The sequence below is a fragment of the Eschrichtius robustus genome, chromosome 2, assembly GCF_028021215.1.
Source record: "Eschrichtius robustus isolate mEscRob2 chromosome 2, mEscRob2.pri, whole genome shotgun sequence".
Classification (NCBI taxonomy): domain Eukaryota; kingdom Metazoa; phylum Chordata; class Mammalia; order Artiodactyla; family Eschrichtiidae; genus Eschrichtius; species Eschrichtius robustus.
Window position 1 is genome coordinate 26,439,910 of NC_090825.1, and position 21,758 is coordinate 26,461,667.

Below are 21,758 nucleotides of genomic sequence, written 5' to 3' on the forward strand. Positions count from 1 at the left end.
AAACAGGAGGTATGAAGGCTGAAATCTCTCTGAGTTGTGATACTGGGGGAGGCATCCAGAGGATGCAAGATAAAGGATGGGCCGGTACATTGGCGGGGCTTGGTAGAACATAGGAAGAGGAAAACCAGGGTCTAGACTTGGGACAAAATGCGTGAGAAATACTTAGGGACGATGGGGAAAAGAATTGGTTAGAGAAGTTTTTGGCAACTGTTTTTCTGCCTCAGCTATCTGAAAGATCCAATAATCCAACAGTAACAACGACTCAGTCCAGCAGAGAGATTAGAGGGAAGGAGATTCTTGGCATGGGAGGTGATGGTGTGGGCAAAATTGAGTAAAACTTCAAGTGATAGTTATATGCTTCCCAGTTTGGGAAAGGATGTGGGTAGAGGACAAATCCTCTCCTTTGAGGACCAGCAGGCTAGAGCAATGAATTCATGTAGCAGGATAGTGGGAGCTAAGACTAGAAAAGTAATTTGGAGGCACGTTAAAGAGGCTTAAGGAATTGGTTCTCCATTCAGTGCTTTGAAATATGTTCAGTCTAAAGACATTTGAATGCAGGAGATTTTAATGTGATCACCTCCTAATTTCTGTGTCCTGTAAACCTGGATATTTATTTCATATTTTCTTAAGCGAGTCACTCTGGTATTCACATATCAGTATATTATCTACAGACACTACCGTATGTGGTTTCTCTTCTATCAATGGCAAGTGCTTCCCTGTCAGCTCAAAAGGAATTTTCTTCTAATAAATCTTTTTCAGATGAGTAAGCATGCCAAGATAGATTAATCTGGTCATGAATTATTAAGTCATGAATTATTAAGGAGGTTCTGTAAAGAGTTTCCAGCCATTTCCACTAAGATTTTGGCCAGTCTGGCTCCAAAATGACTAAAGCGATTTCATGGAACATTTTTCCTGATATTCTAACCAGAGTTTTCTTTACTTCATACCTCCTTTTTTGCCAGCAGGGTCCCTTTTAACTTTGGTATTTTTGATTTATCCATGTTAATGCCTTAGGTTTGTGAAAATGAAAATTTTTCTTTTGATTGCAAAGGAATTTCAGGTGTTTGAAAACCTGAAATTTGTATCACCAAGTTAATATGTACCTTTTGAAAAACCAGGCCTTTAGTGATGTCCATTATAATATAACTGTATCAGCCCTGTTCTAACTTTTCATCACTATTAAAAACTCATCAATATATTATATATTTTTAAAAGGGTACAGAATCATCTTGTTTTATTCCATGAAAAACTTCCTGAGAAATTTTTAGATAAATTGAAATTTTAAGTCATCAAATGAAATATTACATAGTCTAGGAGAATTTGATATTTCAAAGAATCTATATGTATATATAGTTATATACACAAACACATATATATACATGGCTCTCCGCATATATATAGTATATAATATAAACATCATAATATGATTATAGCTACATTCAATGTAATTGATCCATCATTTAAAATTAAAGTCCCTTAAACCCTCATACACTGTTGGTGGGAATGTAAACTGGTGTAGCCACAATGGAAAACAGTATGGCGGTTTCTCAAAAAACTAAAAATAGAACTACCGTATGACCAACCAATTCCACTCCTGGGTATATATATTTAAAAAAAACTAATACACTAATCCAAAAAGATACACGCACCCCAGTGTTCACAACAGCATTATTTACAATTGCAAGATATGGAAGCAACCTGAATGTTCATCAGCAGATGAATGGGTAAGGAAGATGTGTATATATATATATACAATGGAATATTACTCAGCCATAAAAAAGAACTAAATAATGGCATTTGCAGCAACATGGATGGACTTGGAGGGTATTGTGCTAAGTGAAAGAAGTCAGACAGAGAAAGAGAAGTACTGTATGATACCACTTATATGTAGAAGCTAAAAAATACGACCAACTAGTGCATATAACAAAAAAAGAAGCAGACTCACAGGTATAGAGAACAAACTAGTGGTTACCATTGGGGAGAGGGAAGCGGGGGAGGGGCCATAGGGGTAGGGGATTAAGAGGTACAAACTATTAGGTATAAAATAAGCTACAAGGATATATTGTACAACACAGGGAATATAGTCAATATTTTATAATAACTATGAATGGAATATAACCTTTAAAAACTGTGATTCACTATATTGTACATGTGTAATTTATATTATACATCAACTATACTTCAATAAAAAATAAATTAAAAAATTTTAAAAGATTAAAGTCCCTTAAACTATCTTACTTTAAAATAGTGTATAATATAAACTAAGTATGATAAAGATGTCTTTAAAAATCATTACTATGATGATTTCTTAAACAAGACACGAGTACTAACCATAAAGGGAAAATATATGTTGTTCTACATTAAAATTATGAACTTCTGTTCATCAAAAAATACCATTGAGAGAGTGAAAAGGCAAGTCACAGACATGGAGAAGATATTTGCAATACATAGATCCCACAAAGGACTCATATCCAAAATATATTAACAATAAAAAAAATAAAACTGTAAATCAACAGAGAAAAATCCAATAAAAGAATGAGCAAAGAAAAAAAATAATAAAATTTTCTAGTAGTCCAATTTAAAAAGTTAAAAAAAAAAAAAGGAATGAGCAAAAGACTTGAACAGCCTCTTTACAACCTTAAAAAAGAAAAACAGCCAATGAATACTTGAAAAGAAGCTCAATCTCACTAGTCCTCAGTGAAATGTAAATTATGAACCACAGGGAAATACCATTATATATCCAGCAGAGTGGCTAAAATTAGAAAGACTGACACTGCTAAGTGTGACAAGGAAGTGGAATAACAAGCACTCACACACCCTGGTGATCCTGCGTGGTGAAGGGGAACACATACCTGTAACCCTGCCACGCCTCTCCTAGGTACATCCAACAGGTACGTCACAGAATGTCCAGTAACAGTATATTCTAGATCGGGGTCAGCAAGCTTCTGCCCACAGCTGTATTTGTATGGCCCACAGATAGAAATGCTTTCTACATTTTTAGCGCATTGTAAAAAAAATTTTAAAGAATGTGTGACTGAGACCATTTGTGACTCATGAAGCCTAAAACATTTACTATCTGGCCTTTACAGAAAAAGTTTGCTGACCCTTATCCTAGATCTGAAACTGGAAACAAATCAAATGTCCATCAGCAATAGAATGGATAAATAGATTGTGCTGTGTTTATACAATGAAATAGCATGCAGAAAGGAGATGAACAAACCATTGGAATGCAGCAACATGATGGAATTTCACAAATACTAAGAACGAGGAGCCAGATACCAAAACAAACATATTGTATGTGTTCATTTATATCAAGTTTGAAAATAAGCAAGAGTGATCTGTGGTGTTAGAAGCTGGGATAATGGTTACCCTCAGGTGAGGGGGTTAGTGGCCCAAAAGGGGATTTGGGGATCTGGTAATATTCTGTGTCTTAGTCTGGATGTTGGTTATTGGCATATTCAGTTTGTGAAATTTCATGGAACTGTATGTACACTTAATGATTTCTGCCCATTTCTGTAAGTTGTTATACTTTAACTAAAAGTTTGTTTCAGTAGTCATTGCTATACATGGAAAAAGGCATCCACCAATCATGGAACTGTACCAGCCACAAAGTGATATTCCTCCAGCACTAAGAAGTCATCTGCTGATAGCATTCTCACTATTGTTTATTGCCTTATCAACCACAGCTACATCTTACTTGGATGAAACACATACACTGCCCCTTTTTGAAGCTGTTCACTTCAAAAATGAGCACTTTCTTCAGAGTCTGGCATTATGGCCTCAGCACGCACCAAGCTTACGCAGAGCTTGATGGTAGAGTGCAGTGAGCTGGGTGCTTTGAAAGTATTGAAGTATTGGACACCAGGCCGTCTGAGCAACCATGAATGTGGGTGGAAATCAACAAGTTTATACCTATGCATGCTCTTAGGATTCTCTTCATTCTATATCAAGTCATGTTTTCCCTCTGTTTTTTCAAGGGGGTGTGCACCGTCTAGAGTCTGTTGAAGAATATAATGAGCTGATGCTGAGAAATGGGGACCCCCGGGCCAGGATGTTGGAGGTCTCCCGAGATGGCCGGAAGCACTCTCTCCCCCAGCTCCTGGACTCGACGGGCACAGCACAGGTAGTGCAGCACCGTGGAGCCCCTGGCTTCCTTATCCAGTCACAGCTACTTGGTTAGGGATGGAAGAGCATGTTTCCAGCCCTGGGTCTCCAGGTTTTCTTTTATTCTCTCGGAGACCAGCAGGAGCTTCCGTGTTCTGAAGGCCTGTCCGTCTGTGAGGGCCAGGGGTGTTCAGGACTAGAGATATAGCATAGTCAGTGAGATCTGTCCAGGGAGGCTAGAAGGAAGTAGTCAGCCTAATATTTGAAAATAGAAGAGAAGAAAAAAAACCTTGATCCTCTTTCTACTGTGTGTTTTGGAAACGAGAGCTGCTTTCAACTGCCAGGAGACAATGGCGCCTCACGGTCTGTGGCGAGAACCACCATCTCTTGTTTAGTGGGTGTGTCGTGTTTCAGCATAGCCTGGTGGGTGGGTGGGTGTGGGGACATGTGAGGGAGGGAGGCGGTGGGGTGTGCCTATGCTGTGCCTGGGATCCTACCTGTTATACAGTAATGACTCAAGCAGCCAAGGTCAGAAGAGGCTGCGAGAGGGCTGAGGAAGGTGGGGATGTTAATATTCCAGGGCCCGTCCCCACCAGAGCTCGGGGCTCCATAACCCTGCGCAGGGGCTCCCCCTCAATTCCGTCATCCTCAACCCAGTAGAAACTGGGTAGACGTCTCATAACCCAGTTGGAGGCAGGCTCAGTCTCTGGGGAACTTGTGGAGTGTCTTTGAGTCCTGGCACCATCGGCCAGAGCGCTCAAGAGGAGTCACTGGCATCTTGTCCCCAGGCCTGCAGTGAAGTGGAGAGGGAGGAGGAGGGTGTGGCAGTAGTGACACCTGTAAGTGCGTGGGGACTCAGATAGTTGAGTTCTAAAAGACTTGCCTCAGGGCATCCGGGTTGGGCCCTTGCTTTTTGTGTCTCACCTTTTTTACAGATAGGACAACAGAATCCCAAAGAGGCTTAGTATTTGGCTCCAAGCAATGCACCAGAATCCCTGTGCAGGGAGTTTTGCCTGACCAATAAAATTAAAAAGTGCCCGTGTTTCAGAGGCAGCTGCTGATTAGGCTGTCTTGTGTTGAATCCCCCCAATGGCAACTTGAATTGGGGCACCGAGCAAAAGCAGAGCAAAAAACTTGCATAGGGCCTGGTTAGAACTCCTCCAGACCCGTGTCTGGAGACAAGTCTGTGGCCTGTGCAGAATGATCCAATTGGATCAACAGAGGCAGGGGGGAGATCAAGAAGTCGTAGGAGAGCCGCGTTATCAGACGATTTTAGTTAATGAGGAAGGTGAGAGCGGATCTGCTGCCATCATGGCCAAAGATGTCCAGCATTGAGGTGCTGATTTCCTAACTGACCTGCTGAGGAAACCTGACCGTATTTATAGCCCAGGAATACCTATTGCTTCTAACCAGGCTTCTAGGAACCAGGAAGCACAGGCTAGTGAAGATTTTAAAGAAGAAACTTTTTTTTTTCCTCTTCAAGTTGTACTTTCCCTTGTCTTCTCTTCTTATTTTCTGCCTTTTTTTTTTCCTCCCAGGATTCACCTTCCTTCCTTCCTCCCTCCCTCCCTCCTTTCTTTTCTTTTCTTTCTTTCTTTCTTTCTTTTATCTTTCTTTCTTTCTTCCTCCCTCCCTCCCTCCTTTCTTTTCTTTTTTTCTTTCTCTCTCTTTCTCTCTTTCTTTCCTTCTTTCTTTCTTTCTTTCCTTCTTTCTTTCTTTCTCTTTCTTTCTTTTTCTTTCTTTCTTTCTTCTCTCCCTCCACTAAAAAGTATTGTCTAGAATAGAGCTATCCAGTAAAGCTTTCTGCAGTGATGGAAATGTTTTATGTCTGTACTGCCCAATATGGTAGCCACATGTGTCTTTTAAGCACATGAAAAGTGGCTAGTGAAACTGAGTAGTGCATTTTTAATTTTAATTCATCTTAATTTAAATACAGATAGCCACGGGTGGCTAGTGGCTGCCATATTGGACAACGGAGGTCTAAAAATGCTGTGGGACCCCTGAAACTCTTCAAGAGAACAGTGAAGCATGCTGGCCTCTGGTTGCCAAAGGGGAGATGGAATGAGGTGCTGCTGGAGGTTGGTGATCAGAGAAAGAGTTCCCTTATGAGTCTGCACATGAACCTCTGTATTTGAGAGCTGTGTCTGGCTATTTCCATGATGGTTTTGGTAAAAGGGTGGTAACCTGGCCAAGCCAATGTCATTTTTTTAATGAATCAGAGTCTGGGAGGCCAACATGGCTGACAGATAATTTTGTAAAACAGCAAAATACAATTGTTCTAAGTTGCCAAGAATACGAAAATATCATTAGCAGATATCTCATTTCTAACTTTGAATGTAGAATATGCCAATTAAGGATAAACTATTTTCTAGTGTCTCTTTTCTCATATTAAACATGAAATGATTTTTTTGTTTATGCTAGAATATCTGTGTCATTTAAGCAATTTATTATTCTAAGAAGAATAGCGGGGCTTCCCTGGTGGCGCAGTGGTTAAGAATCCGCCTGCCAATGCAGGGGGCACGGGTTCGAGCCCTGGTCCGGGAAGATCCCACGTGCCGCAGAGCAACTAAGCCCGTGCGCCACAACTACTGAGCCTGCGCTCTAGAGCCCATGAGCCACAACTACTGAACCCACATGCCACAACTACTGAAGCCTGCGTGCCTAGAGCCCATGCTCCTCAACAAGAGAAGCCACCGCAATGAGAAGCCTGTGCACCTCAACGAAGAGTAGCCCCTGCTCGCCACAACTAGAGATAGCCTGCACGCAGTAACGAAGACCCAACACAGCCAAAAATAAATAAATAAAATAAATAAATTTAAAAAAAAAAAGAATAGCAAGGAGCTAGATTGTCGCAATGCTTTAGCAAGAGATTCGTTCAGTCTCTTGTTATAAATAGTGCACCCTGCTTACACACATGGATATGGTGGGTGATGGACAGGAAAAAGAGATCGAGATTTTGAGCTGCTGTGTGCCAGGAAGGGAAAGTGTGGCTTGTGGGAAAGTATTTTATTTTCCAAATGTGAGGGATTAGAACTAAAGCTGCTGCAGTCTCTCAGCGGGATCTTTTATACTAAATAACAGTTGTCTGGGTTTGCGGTTTGGGTTTTATAAGAAACAAGGGCTTGCTGAGTTTTGAGTGAGTGAATTAAGCTTAAAATGGTGAGATACTTTCTAACCATGATTGTGAACTTGGGGTGGGGCGAGGGTGACTTCCAAGGGACAACCCGAGCAGAGGATGGTCATTCTGTATCTCCGAGGCCTCTCGGTTTCCGGTTCCTAACTCCAATCCAGAAGGCGAGAAGTAGGATCTGTGGAGTAGGGTCAAGGAAAGAGCAGCCCCAGGTGGTTGCCAAGCAGTTCTTTATGTGGGGGGAAGAAAGCATGACAGTCAGTGACAGTTGGGGCTGTTCCTTCAATGTTCTTTATAATAAACTTTATTTAAGCCACTGGACCAGATATGGACCAGAGGGCAATGGCTGTCTAACACAAAAGACAACTGAGGTTTTCCAAATCTGAGTATATTTTTATGCCAGAGACCACAGCAGGATGAGTGAGACTACCTCTGACCTCATGTGCCGACTTCTAGGAATACCACATTGTGAAGAAGTCCACTCGCTCGCTAAGCGCTACTCAGGTGGAATCTCCTTGGAGACTCATTCGGCCATCGGTCATCTCTATCATTGGGCTGTACAAAGAAAAAGGCAAGGTGAGCTCCTTTCTGTACATTGTTTTGCTCTCCAGGTAAATGTTAGCATATATTTTTTAAATGGTTACTTTTTAGTGTTGTTTTTATATGAAATAAAAAGTAAAATGTATAAAGAAGAATAGATTAAGTGGTCTTTGGGTGAATTTGATTGGATTCCCTGGCATCCTTTCCTGTGGGCCTCCAAGTGACATCATACCATATTTGCCCTTATGATTTCAGGAGTCACCGCCTGGCAGCTAGGGCACAATCAAGGATGGGGTAAATGCCCCAACTTTTACCACTATTGAAAGAAAGTCAGACCCTGCAGCTTCAGAGACTAATCCCAGTTATCCTTTTGAATGAATTTCATGGCATTGCCATTATTATAAGAGGAATAGTATAAATAATTTGATATTATACAAATATCAAAATATCCATTTTGATATTATACAAAAACAAAAGAATAAAACAAATATGGCACCTGCAGTGTGAAATGACTCTCATGAGCTATTAGTTGAGCCATGTGAAATTGACATCTTTGGCGATCAAAGATTGTCAAATCTAGGCAATTGCATATGTTTACTTAAAACTTTCACCCTTTAATGTAATGCATAGCTAGCGCAATGCAAATGGATCTGAGGAGGGAAATGGTGAAGGGAACACAAATTTGACTTTACAGCTAGTTAGCTTAACTCTGAGCCTGTTTGGGAAGGACACCTCAGTTAAATACTACAATGAGAAGGGTGCCCTCAGTGAAATACTGCAGTGGGAAAGGATGCCCTTAGTTAAATACCACACTGACAACCTGGACCCCTACCTCCTTTGCGTGTAGGGCCTTGGCTTTAGCATTGCTGGAGGTCGAGACTGCATTCGAGGACAGATGGGGATTTTTGTCAAGACCATTTTCCCAAATGGATCAGCTGCAGAGGACGGAAGGCTTAAAGAAGGTAGGAGAAGGCCTCTTGGTGGTCCTCAGTGCAGTGAGCTTTGATCCCAGGAGAATCTGCCTCCGTGCAAGATGTGAAGCAAATGGCACAGCAGCTAAGTCTGTGGGCTTGGTAGTCAGGTAGACCTGGGCTGAATCCAGCACTTACTACATCATGACCTTGGACAATTGATAGAACCTGAGCTTCACTTTCCTCTGCTGTAAACTTGGGATATTAATACCTACCTTGAGGAGTTCTTGTGAGGATTAAATGAGACATTATGTGAGAAGTGGCTTGATATTTTTATTTGGGTCTTTCCCCTGGGTCTTTGATTGTGTTCCTTGCCTTGAATATTCCTGACAGTTTGCAGTGCATTCTTGCTTCGGGGCTGGAGTACAGAAACATCTTTTACATGCTCCGTAGCACCTACCATTTTGCACACATGTAAACATACTAGACAAGCACTTTTTTGCTCCCAGCTTTATTGAGATATAATTGATAAACTGTGTGTATTGAAGGTGTACAACATGATTTGACACACATATATTGCAAAATGATTGCCAGACAAGGTTAGTGAGCACCTCCGTCACCTCACATAATGACCTTTTGTGTGCTCGTGTGGTGAGAACGTTTAACATCTACTCTCTTAGCAATTTTCAAGTATATAACAGTCTTGTTAACTATAGGCCCCATGCTGTACTTCAGATCCCCAGAACTTGTTCATGAATCCTGATTTTTCTCCTCCTTTTTCCATACTTCCTGCATGGAATGATTGAATCACACTATTTCTAGTTACCTTCAAAAATGCTGTGACTGTTCAGTTCAATTGGTCCAAAGATAGGTGCTGTTGTGTTTAACCAGCTTATTTTCTTAAAACTGATTAAGAGTGAATAGGAGCCTCCTTTTTTGTAGGTAGAGCAATCCCAGAAGCCTGTGTGCTAACGATAATCTGTGACCGGGCTTAATTTTTTTTTAATTAATTAATTTATTTTTGGCTGCGTTGGGTCTTTGTTGCTGCTCGTGGGCTTTCTCTAGTTGCGGCGAGCGTGGGCTACTCTTTGTTGGGGTGTGTGGGCTTCTCATTGTGATGGCTTCTCTTGTTGTGGAGCACGGGCTCTAGGCACGGGGCTTCAGTAGTTGTGGCACGTGGGCTCAGTAGTTGTGGCTCAGAGGCTCTAGAGCGCAGGCTCAGTAGTTGTGGTGCACGGGCTTAGTTGCTCCGCGGCATGCGGGATCTTCCTGGACCAGGGCTCGAACCCGTGTCCCCTGCATTGGCAGGCGGATTCTTAACCACTGTGCCACTAGGGAAGCCCAGGCTTAATATTTTGATGGCAGAATATTTATTTCTGTCTCAGAAGAAGGGTTAACTCCCAGGTGGTGTTTGTGTCTAGTTTCACAACAATGTAAAATTATAGCCAAGCATTTTTATAATGGATGTGCCATGTGTTCACTTGATTGAAATTCATCCTGCAATGCCAGTAGAATGGAACAAAGTGGAGGGAAAAAAAAAATCGATAGGAGAGGTTAACAGCACTTGCTTCTCCTAAATACTGTATTTTCATATGTATTCACTTACAATAAATAGAAGTCATCAGAATGGATTTTCAACCTGTTGGATGATCTGTATTTTAAGTAATCTTGCAAAGATTTTTAAGAGCATGAGCCATTATGTTAATGTTTCCACCCTTTTCCCAGGTGGAAACAAACCAAAAACCTCGCCTAGTTGAGTAATTGGTTATACCAGGTGATTTTTAAACAGATTATTTCACTTATTTTACAACTTCTGTAATTGCATTAAAGAGAAGGCACATAACAAATGGGTGGGGTACAGCTACCTTTTTAAACTCATATACAGGATTCCTTTAATGGAATACCCCACGTGCTCCTGGGATTGGCTGTTCATGAGAGGAGAAAATGTGTGTTCTTAGGCTGCTTTGTACATTGTTGTAAGTAAAGGGAGTTCCCCTTCTGTACCATACTGCTGTGCAAGGTTCATCTATTCTTCTCTCTTGCACATCTTTGTAGTGTTTTTGATGAACTGCTATTCCCAAAAACAGACCATGTCACAAGAGTACAAAACCGGAAACTAGCTCTGTTAAGTCAACAGGATGTCCAAGTTCTTTTATGTTCCCAGCAGACACTATCAACAACTTGAAAAATAACCTATGCCTTCTTGGAGTTGAAGATTAGTCCAGGATAGTTTGAGAGAGAAGAGAGAAAGAGAGCGAGAGAGAGAGAGAAAGCAATTTGATATTAGTCTACAGTAATCTCTTAGATAGAAGCGTATAATAACTAGCCAGCTTAATGACTGAGAACCTTGAACACCATCAGTAAGACCAGGCATCTAGACTACGGGGCTGGATGTAGACGTGGGGCTGCCACTCCTAAATAATATCTCACGAGTTTTTTTGTCTCTATCATTTAAACCATTTTTCACATGCCATGTCTTTCTGCAAATATAGGCAAGGCTTCTCACATGTTACGTGTGTTTGTGCTTCACTGCCAGTGGGTTTAAGTTGTAAAACAAAGACTATAAGAAAAGACTAGGAATTCAGTTTTTGTAGTTTGATCTCTAAATGTAGAACATCTATTATCAGACTTGGCAGTGGCTAGAGAATAAGATCTTGATGCTTCCCACAGTTGTTTTAGTTAAAGATGGAAATATAGAATTACTGCAAAAGAATATGCATTGTCATTTATTGTCCCATTTTGTGACATTCCTTGGAGCTAAGCTAATGAAAATAGATTGGAACAATAAAATTCATCTTATGGAGTTGTAAATCAGGGACCATATGGTATCTTATTCTAGTACTGACCAAGCAGATTCCAGTAAACAAAAACTTGATGTTAATGTAATTCTCAAATTTGGTCACTAGGGGATGAAATCCTAGATGTAAATGGAATACCAATCAAGGGCTTGACGTTTCAAGAAGCCATTCATACCTTTAAGGTAATGACATTCTTATTGATCTCCTTTATCTTCTTTGTTTTTCTTTATTTCCTTCTGGTTTGGGTTTGGTGATTTTTTTTTTTCACCCTTTGATAAAAGGACAGCCTGAATGTTTTAGCCCTTCTTTCTTCTTGTTTTTTCAGCAAATCCGGAGTGGATTATTTGTCTTAACAGTACGCACCAAGTTACTGAGCCCGAGCCTCACACCCTGCTCCACGCCCACACACATGAGCAGATCCAGCTCCCCAAACTTCAACGCCAGTGGGGGAACCTCCGCGGTGGGTGCCGATGAAGGCAGTTCTTCGTCCCTGGGACGAAAGGCCCCCGGGCCAAAGGACAGAATTGTCATGGAAGTGACCCTCAACAAAGGTGATACCAGCTCTTCCTCACTTTTGTTACGTTCTCTCAAATAATAATTTGGTATCTGTTCTTAGGTTAATTTTTTATATTTTTTTCCATGAATTGCTCCTTTGGAACACTCTGCTACCAACAACATATGTTATTCTCTAAATGGACAGTGGGAGCAAAAGTAGAGATTTTAGTCATTTTACTAAAGTGAAGGGAAGTTACCAGTAGCACAATTTTTTAAGCTCTCTCCAGATGAATCACGGTGTGTCAGAGACTCATGTGAAAAACATCACTGACTAGCTTAATTCTAGGGCTAATAAAACATTTTAAAGAATGAAGAATATAGTCAAGAATACAGTTAACACCAGTAACTGAAAGTCCTGGGTGACACCAAATGTTATCACTTTTAATCTTTGTCTCCTTTTCCTCCCCACCAGCTATAGAAATATGGTGAGCAATTAAATAACCAAGAGATTAGTTGCTAAAAAGAGAGGCGAAAGAAAACCTAAAGTTGTGTATCCAGAATAGAAAATATTACTTGGACTCTGCCTATTTCCAAAAACAGCTTCGAGGAGGCTCTTTGGACTAAGAAGAGGATGGACCATTGAGTAATTCACAGTCCGTAGTTAGCCCCTGGTTCTGCCATGGACTCATTAACAGAATATGGCCCTATTGACAAAGAAAAGCAAAATTTGTATTCTGAGTCTGGTCCAAAAATAAATGGTTATTGGTCAACATATACATTAATGCCGTTTCAAATCACTTAATACTGCTTTCCAGTTGTTGTTGTTGTTGTTTTTAATTTTGTTTTCTTTCAATGATGCCTCCCACAGAGCCCAGAGTTGGATTAGGCATTGGTGCCTGCTGCCTGGCCCTAGAAAACAGCCCTCCGGGCATCTACATTCACAGCCTTGCCCCAGGATCAGTGGCCAAGATGGAGAGCAATCTGAGGTTGGTTGTAAACCTGAAAGTTTAGAGTTCTGGTGTGTTTGTGAATATGCAAATACATACATATGTAAGATACCTGCCCTATTACATTCCCCTGTGGGATTCTAAATGTTTGTATTATTTGCAGTCATATAGCCAGGATTACAATCAAAAACATCTCCAAAGATGAAAAGATAATATAAATGAAATTTGGTTGAATTCAAGAACTCTGGATCTTGGCTTTCCCTACCAATTTTGTTCTATTTGGACTCAGAAGTTCAGTCTCAGAAACCTGACACAGTACAACTCTATATAGATATCTATGATTATCCAAATATTTTCTTTCACTTTTATATTCATTTATGTAAAATTCATATGAGATACTGGGAACGTCTCAAAACGGTTCAGAATCACTGGATACAAGAGAGTCCTGAAATCATGCCCTTGAACAGGAGGCCTTTATTATTAAGTACAATCTCCTGAACCTTTCCTGTTGTTTTGTTCCATTTTAAGAGGTGATGTCTAGATGCTTACTGTCTGAAATCACCACATGTCTGATTTCTCAGTTCGGCTAGTTGAGTTGTAGATTGGGTATTCTGTTTATACAAGAGAGGTTTAGGTATTCTATTATATAGTAATTACAATGGGTCTGTGCCCACCTAAACTTCACAAGAATGTACACGTATTGCACGAAGCACTCTGTGCAGACAGTATCATCTTTCTCCCCTCTAAGTTTCTAAGTCCTTGAGCAGTTGAGGAATTGTCAAAATGACATTCCTTGAGGTTGCCATTTTGGGGCGCTGTTAATAGATTATATTATGTTTTTAGTTAATCATCAGAGTGAATTTCCATACCAAAAAAAATTTAGCAAATCATCCAAAGTACATTAAAGAAAATATACTTTTAGAACCCAAGGAAAAAAAATCCTCTAATGACATCCCAAGATGATGTTTCTTTCTTGAATGGTTCCATATGTCTGGAGCCTGCCAAATGAACATTCTTCAAACCCCACATAAAGAGTCTTTGTTCTCTCGTACTGAGTTCTCTCCCTATAATTTCAAGTCAAAATGGGCATCTTGTCCCCAATTTCTCATTTGTTCAAATTTGAAACGTTTTTACAAATTCTTGGGTAACCTTTGAGCTTCAGATATTTCCTTCTTAAATTATATTACAATAATCATTTCAAGATGGTAGGGAAAAAGAAACTGATGGTGGTCGAGGGACTGTCACTTGATGATCAAAAGGTAGACAGACCTGAGATCAACAGTGTGTGACATCTGGGTGACCTCTCTGAGCCTGTGGCTTTATCTACATAATGGGAATAATAATATCTATTCAAAGCATTGTTATGTAAATCTCTCTGTATAGTGCCTGGCATATACTATGTGTTCAAGAAATGGTAGCCTTCATTGTTGTCCTTATTATCAATTTTATTTAACTTTACTACTTCTGAAAATGCAGATAGATATGCGTAATGGTCTTTGTCAGTTTAAAACCTAATGTGTTTATGACTGCGTTGCTTTTTTATACGTATGCAAAGATGAAAGGATGTCATTTGCTTTGTTAAAGTATTCAGAAAAGATTTCGTATTATAAACCTCTCCCAGAAGGAAATCTTGTAAAAAGCTAACTGTTACCGCAGAGAGTTGATCATGTTGCCTCCTTAGCCGCGGAGATCAAATCCTGGAAGTGAACTCAGTCAACGTCCGCCATGCTGCTTTGAGCAAAGTCCATGCCATCTTGAGCAAATGCCCCCCAGGACCCGTTCGCCTGGTCATCGGCCGGCACCCTAATCCAAAGGTGAAGTATTTCATACTCTCCTGAGTATGGGAAGACAGCTATTTGTCCAGTAGCAATGACACACATGTTCCTATGCCTACTCTTTGATGAGACAGTTCACCCAGCTGGGGATGGGAATCAGCCTGTGGCCACACAGTGACCAAGGTAAGTGATACACATGGGAAATGAATCATTGATCTGGACTTCTTCATCTCCACACTGAAGAAAATTTTATTAGAAAATGTTGACAATATGATTGGTGAATTTAAAAATTGTGCTGGTTCTGAGTAACTCCCAGCTGATTGTTTGATTCCTGGTGAGATACTTAACCTCTTTGGGTTTCTGCATCCAGAAAATCTGAGCGCAGTAAACTAGGTGATCTGTCCAGGCCATCCTTGACCTGAGCAAAATACTCGTGTAATTAAGGCTTAAGAGCCCACTAATTTTCTTTCAGCATCAATATCACAGAGTTGGCCCATACTAACTTGCAGATAATCATAGCCCCCGTATCGTTGGCCTCTGCTATTTACTTGGTTGTATCTCTTCTACTTATGCGATTGCTTTTAATTTTTTAAGCTAACCACAGGACACTTTAGCAAGTTCAACTCAACCCACTTCGAGCGCTAATTTTTGTTGTTTTTGAGCACTCCAGGTAAAAATCTTTTAAATTAGCCTGTCTCTAACATGGTAATCAGGTTGTATTTTACAAAATTTGACCTTTCAACAACCCAAAATGCTTATTAAGAACATTAGCTCTTCCCATGCCCGTCATGTGGCCACCCCCTTTGTATTATTTGTAGTATTATTTGATTACATCCTAAATGGTCCCAGGCTGCTGTACTGGATGGACTCTTGTGCCATTTTAAGAGTAAGACTTCTGTGCCAGGAGACCTGGTAGGTCCTCCCATGGGCCACATCTGAGATTTCTTTAGTGCATTAACTTTATGGGGTCATTTTCACTGTCTCGGTGGTGTTCATTTGTTGTCCAGTTTCCCCTGTACGAATAAGCGCTGTCCAGCTATGACTCCAGGCCTTGATTTGGGAAGGTGATGTCAACCACAGTGCTTGAATAACGATGGCCGTCAGACTGATTCAAACTCAACCCCACTGCTTTCTCTCCCCCAGATCGTTTTCTCTTGTCTACAAGTATTCTTTAAAATGTCTTACATTAAAAACTGCTTGAATAAATATCATTAATAGAAAATCAAGTCCTGCTTCCTCCACCTTTTTCCATTTTTTCTACTTGGCACTCCCCATTTTTCTCCTTTCTGTTCTGTAGTCCTGACTTTCCCTTAGAATCTGTTCTACTTTATCCGCCTGCTGTCCCCATGGCTCTCTCTGGGTCACTTTTAACACCACTTTGCCTCATAGTCTCAGCTCCTCCCTCCGGGGTCCCCCCTTGGATTCCACTACCCACATGGCCACTCCTCTCACCTTAGGAAGCAGCCCAACAAGCTGTGGCTGACCCAGCACATCCCTTGGCAACATAGAAAATTAAGTTCTCCGTGGTCTGCAGTCGTTGGCTTCCAGGCATGCCCGACTTCAAAATCCATTCCAACCTAACACAGGTCATGATTTGTTCGGAGGTCTGCCTAATGTCAGCCCAAAGCATCTGCCTAATTCGCCAGTACAATCAAACATCAAAATGGCATTCCAGTGCAAAGCATAACAATCCTGGCGGACTGGTGGTCTGTGACCCCGTGGAACGCATGGGTTGACTCATGTTTCTAGCCGCAGTAATATGGTCGTCAGGATGGTGCTGGAGATGTGTCCAGTGAAACCAAATTTCAGTATTTGTTTGACTGGATTTCATGTTTCCTCCTAGGTAAACATGGTGTTCTTAGTTGTAACATCATACTATATTTTCCTTTTGGTCAAGATTCCATTTTACGTTGAATGTATTTTTGTACCACTTATCCCAATATTTTATGCCAGTAGTACATTTTGATACTAAATGTATGTGCTTCCTCAGTTTTCATGTTGTTCCAAGAGAAATACCACAAGGATTTTCTTTTCTTCTGTTTCTCATAATGACTGGAGCAGTGGCTGCCCGATTGGGATATTCAAACCCTCCAGGTCTAGACAAGCTAAGATCTAGACCTGCTCGGGTGGCGGCTTCTAGCTTACGTGAAGTAGAAGAAAGTAACAGAGTCTCACTATTAATTGGTCTTGCGGCTTTCAGCATGATTAGAGTTATCCAGGAAATCTTTCACTTGTTTCAAACCCCCGCCATTTTTTTCCCACTCAGAAAAATAATTGCGAATATTGAAAGTCTAATATCAAGAAAAATTTGCAACCACTGTTTAATGGCTCAATTATACAAAATTACTCTTTGCTTTATGAAGGTATGTTGGCGGCGGGGAGATGTGCCTGTGTGCATGTGTGTGTACATATTTTATTTCCTGTGACAACTACTGGAGAGTGTTACACAAAAGCTATGATGTGATAATGATTTATCTGTTAGGTTAAAGCATCATGCTGAATCCTGTACAGAAATATTTATTTACTTCTTTAGGCAGATTGCAAGCTTATCCAAATATTATTTATGCTAAATGTTATTTTAGTACACAAAATGACCATTCTACATTTAAAATATTCTTTAAAAAAGAAACTGTACAAGTTGCATAGTTGTCTTTTAAAATATCTCATAGTTCAGCATATATCAGGCTTTTTAAAAATCTTCCTACAAATCATTACAGTTACGGATAACAACTGATGGGGGGTGGGGAAATCCATGAGTTTACCATGATACCAATAAATATAGAAGGAAAAGATAGTTATCAAATCACCGTTTTGAAAACTTCATTGCAATTATTGATTCAGCGAGAATAATCAATGATGCTAAAAGCATTAAGTGGAAATATATTGGGAAGCAGGATACAGACGGAGTTTCAGATTGTCTCCTGCCAGATTACTCATTAATGACGACGACAACAGCAACAGATCCTGTGGAGAGATCTGGTGAACTCACCTTAAACAAGGGGTCAAAGTTATCCCCAGTCATGAAGCCCACTGACCCTGAGTGCCTCTGTGATGCACTGAGAAGGGAAAAGTTTTTGTAGTTTGGTAGTTTTTCTGCCCCCAAATGCATAATGTAAATCTAAGCAGGAAGAAACTATCAGACAACTGCTAACTGAGGGTTTGGATTGGCCTGGTTTCTTTCACATTGTCAACACCAGGAAGGACAAAGGCTCAGAACTGTTTGGGGTTAAAGGTTGCTGAATAGACGTGAGACCAGGACCCTGGGTTGCCTGACCCCCGCCCTAGCCCCACTGCACCCTCCCACCACCACCAAAAACATTTTTTTCTCTAAAGCATTGCTAGGCAAGGAAGTTGATGGGTGACAGGCCACTAAAGGTCCACCACAGATAAGGAGCTTGCACCAGCATGTAAATCGGTCACATCACCGTGCACACTGTTTAACTCAGTTGACATTTTTCCCCTCGCAAGACATTGATCAAAGAAGCAGAGTGCTGATTTGCATTCTCGAGGAAAATCCTTATCTCGTCCCAGCCTGGCGTCAAACTTTCGGTGAATTATTTCCAGCCTAAAGACACACTCTGAGTGTCTCTGAGCATTGCTGAAGGATAGTATTAGGAATGTTAAAGGTATATTAGATGGTCGTTTGTATCAACGTTAAATTTCCTGAACATGATAATAGTACCAGGGTTATTTAAGAGAAGGTCCTTGTGTTTAGGAGATACTTGCTAAATTATTTACAGGTGAAGGGTCATGATGTCCGTAACTAACTTCCAAATGGTAAAAAGTTATAGCTGTGTGTGTGTGCGTGTGTGTGTGTGTGTGTGTGTGTAACGATGCAGCATGAGTATAAATGTGGCAGAATGTTAAAAAATAGCGAGTCTAGGTGAAGAGTATACTATTCTTGTGCTACTCTTGAAAGTTTCACCTAAGTTTGAAATTGTTTAAATAAAGTTTAGGAAAAAAGAATTAGAAGTGAGTGTTCTAGAGAGAGGCACATATCAGCCATGTTGTTGGTAACTAGAGCTGAATGCTTTGCTTCGTGAACTTGGGAACCCTTTGAAGTTCTTGTTTTGAATACATTGTTTGAAGCAATCGTTAACCCAGCCATACTACCTTACATGCCCTGATTTATTGCTTCAGGGGGTGGTCATAGTCTTTGGCCCTGCAGTTTTCCTCTTTATCTGCACTCCGGCCTCTGACTCTGGTCCTAGCTACTTTTATTGGGGAAAAATAAATAAATAAAATCGTCTAATTTGTGCTTTCTGCTGACAATCAGGTTTCCGAGCAGGAAATGGATGAAGTGATAGCACGCAGCACTTATCAGGAGAGCAAAGAGGCCAATTCCTCTCCTGGCTTAGGTACTGTAATTGCACATCTTCATTCAACATTCAGAAGAGTTTCTCATTGAGTTCCCCCCAGGGGCACTCCCCTGCCCAGTATTATTGGAGTCTTGGTAATTATCACATTTGGCAGAAGTAGCTGTCAGAGAGATTCCATGCTTTCTCTTTGCTGCTGCTGCTGCTTTTGATTTCTGCAGTTATTTAATATGCTGTATTAAAGTTCCACCGATGCATGCTTCTTATACTGCTTTAAGATAATTTGCAAAAATGAGTTAGCAGCATTTCAGGTGTTTATGTACAATTCATTTGAAATGTTCTAGGTGGAAATGAAGTGCTACCAAAATACCAGCTGTTTTGGTAGACGCAGGGTACAATCCATCCAAAAACCTGGGATTTCTTTATATGAATTAAAGGTTTCAACTCAAGGGTAACAGAGGCTGCAAAAATCATGATTTCCCCCTTCTTAGGTGGAAAGTTCAACCAGGGAAGGATTGAGGTAGTAAGAATTTTATATGAATTTAAAATATGAAACTTTGCATCAAGTTTGAAAAGTAATGTTTCCTGTAGAGTGGAAACCTAAAGGGGCTCTGCAGACATGTCTGAACTCAAGATGTTACTGATATTAAGATTGATGTCGGGAGGAAACTGAGGCATGAGTTACGGGTTGTCAGAGGCAAAGGAAGGCATACAGTTTTTTGGCAACCATGAAATACCCTAATTATTTACATCCATAATTAATCTATTGAAAGTAGGCATAGCCATAATGGGCTCTTTATTCAGCTAACTCATTCTCCTGACCTGCCTGAAGGCTGTCCTCTCATAATCCCAACATATCCACTCAGTCAGTTATAAAAGATTTTATTAAGCCATGATCCTCAAGCCCAAGATCTTTTTGCTCATGGAATATAAAGTCTCAATGCTGAGTCTTTTTGTCCTTCAACTAAAAACTAAAATAGATATTCAGCCCTCTCCCTCATTCTTCCATGAGTTTTTTGGGTGGTGTTCCTTTGTTCATTCATCCTTCAATGCATTTATCAAATATCACTGAGCACTTCCTAGATCCTAGTGCTAAGCCCTGCAGGGCCAGATCACTGACACGTAAATAGTCGAGGAAGGAGATGAGATGCATCCACTTGTAATTAAATTATATTGTGCATATGGAAATTGGTATATGGGTAGTATAAAACATTTTTGAAATTCAGAAGAAGTTTCTTCCAACTGGGATCATCATGGAGTTAGCAGCAGCTGAGGGCTTGAAGCATGAGCAGAATTTTGGGAGGTGGGACAGGATGGGGATCAGGTACCTAGGTAGACTGCATGCATGTCCATACCCACGCACATGGCCCCTCTGTGCCAGTCAAGCGAAGGAAGTTTTGTTTAATATGCTTGGCTCCTTCTTTTCCAGTTAAGGAAGTGAGCCTGTTTGTAAGGATTTGAGCTTCAGTGACAATATGGTGAATTTCTTCCCCAACAGGTACCCCCTTGAAGAGTCCTTCTCTTGCAAAAAAGGTGAGTCAAGACACACTGCTGCCTCGCTCAGCTGGCCCACGAACCAATTCCTGAAGCCCATAAGTCAAACTACAGACCCCAGCCCATATTTCTGTCCATGAGACATTTTGGCCACTTTACACAGGAAATGGCAGCAATGTTCATTTGAGAACAAGTATACAAATGTGTGTTTCTTTTATTAAATATTCATCCAGGAAAAGAACAGAACAACAAAATAAAAGAACTAAGCTACACTTTGAAAAATAGCTGCTTCATAATAAAGGGGGACCCTGGTCAGTTTGCGGGAGGGTACCTGCAACTTTAAGGAGAGTGTGGAATCTTTCTCAGGTGGCCGTTCCCAAATCCCAGTGGATCAGAGAACAGGAGTCAAACTCTCCTATTTTGTTGTTTCATCAATAGGCTGAACCAGTGGCTTGGAATTCCATTCTACTTCCTACCTCTTCCTCCAGTGTTTTTCCTGGGATGGTTGATGTTTTGCTGCTGTGGCTTTTCTGATCACAGCCAAAAAAATATTTCTTAAAAACATTGTCTGGCAGCCATTGCCTTTTAATGCATTGTTTAATTTAGCCGTCCTAAAGTAAATAGAAGTAGGTGTTTGCCATCAGAGCTGTTTTGAGTGACCACAGATTAGAACAAAGTGTTTTCGGGAAGATAGGATGCAACTACTGTTTAAAATAATCTGCTTCTGGTGCAAATTCCTCATCCCGCACTGCCTTCTTCAACAGGACTCCCTGATCTCTGAATCTGAACTCTCCCAGTACTTTGCTCACGATGTCCCAGGCCCGCTGTCTGACTTCGTGGTGGCCGGCTCCGAGGATGAGGATCCCCCTGGAAGTGGCTGCAGCAGCTCCGCGGAGCTGCCTGGCGCCTCCCGTAAGCCATGACTTTTCCGATTCCACGATGTGTTGGTTTATATGTCACGGTGCTGGGATACGAAAAGAGAACTGGAAATCACACCTCTGGTTGAGAAGAAGCCACCTTTCTACCCTGGCTAAATTCAGAGTTTGCTCTCGGAAAATGCAGCCCACTATCAGTGACTGGCCCCCCACTTCTGTGGTAAATGGGCTGGGCTGACGTTCTGTACCCGGAGTGCTCAAGGATGCTGAACCGCCCCCCTTTGGATGGTATTTACACAGTGTAGTCTTGGAATTTATGGCATCGAATCGAGGCTGGCAACCTGATGGCCTTATGTTTTAGGGCAATCCTAGC

The 21,758-nt window shown here is 40.9% G+C and overlaps 1 protein-coding gene across 7 annotated transcripts in view; it reads left to right on the forward strand.

The window, feature by feature from the left end:
• Positions 1-21,758, forward strand: part of PDZD2 (PDZ domain containing 2) — a 193,731-nt gene that overhangs the window by 142,696 nt on the left and 29,277 nt on the right. For all 7 annotated transcript variants that reach the window (XM_068535191.1, XM_068535193.1, XM_068535194.1 and 4 more), the window contains 10 exons: positions 3,978-4,123; positions 7,691-7,810; positions 8,622-8,736; positions 11,592-11,665; positions 11,809-12,034; positions 12,847-12,964; positions 14,607-14,739; positions 18,977-19,058; positions 20,515-20,549; positions 21,275-21,422. In XM_068535191.1, coding sequence (XP_068391292.1) covers positions 3,978-4,123; positions 7,691-7,810; positions 8,622-8,736; positions 11,592-11,665; positions 11,809-12,034; positions 12,847-12,964; positions 14,607-14,739; positions 18,977-19,058; positions 20,515-20,549; positions 21,275-21,422 — 1,197 coding nt within the window. The remainder of the gene's footprint in view (positions 1-3,977; positions 4,124-7,690; positions 7,811-8,621; positions 8,737-11,591; positions 11,666-11,808; positions 12,035-12,846; positions 12,965-14,606; positions 14,740-18,976; positions 19,059-20,514; positions 20,550-21,274; positions 21,423-21,758) is intronic.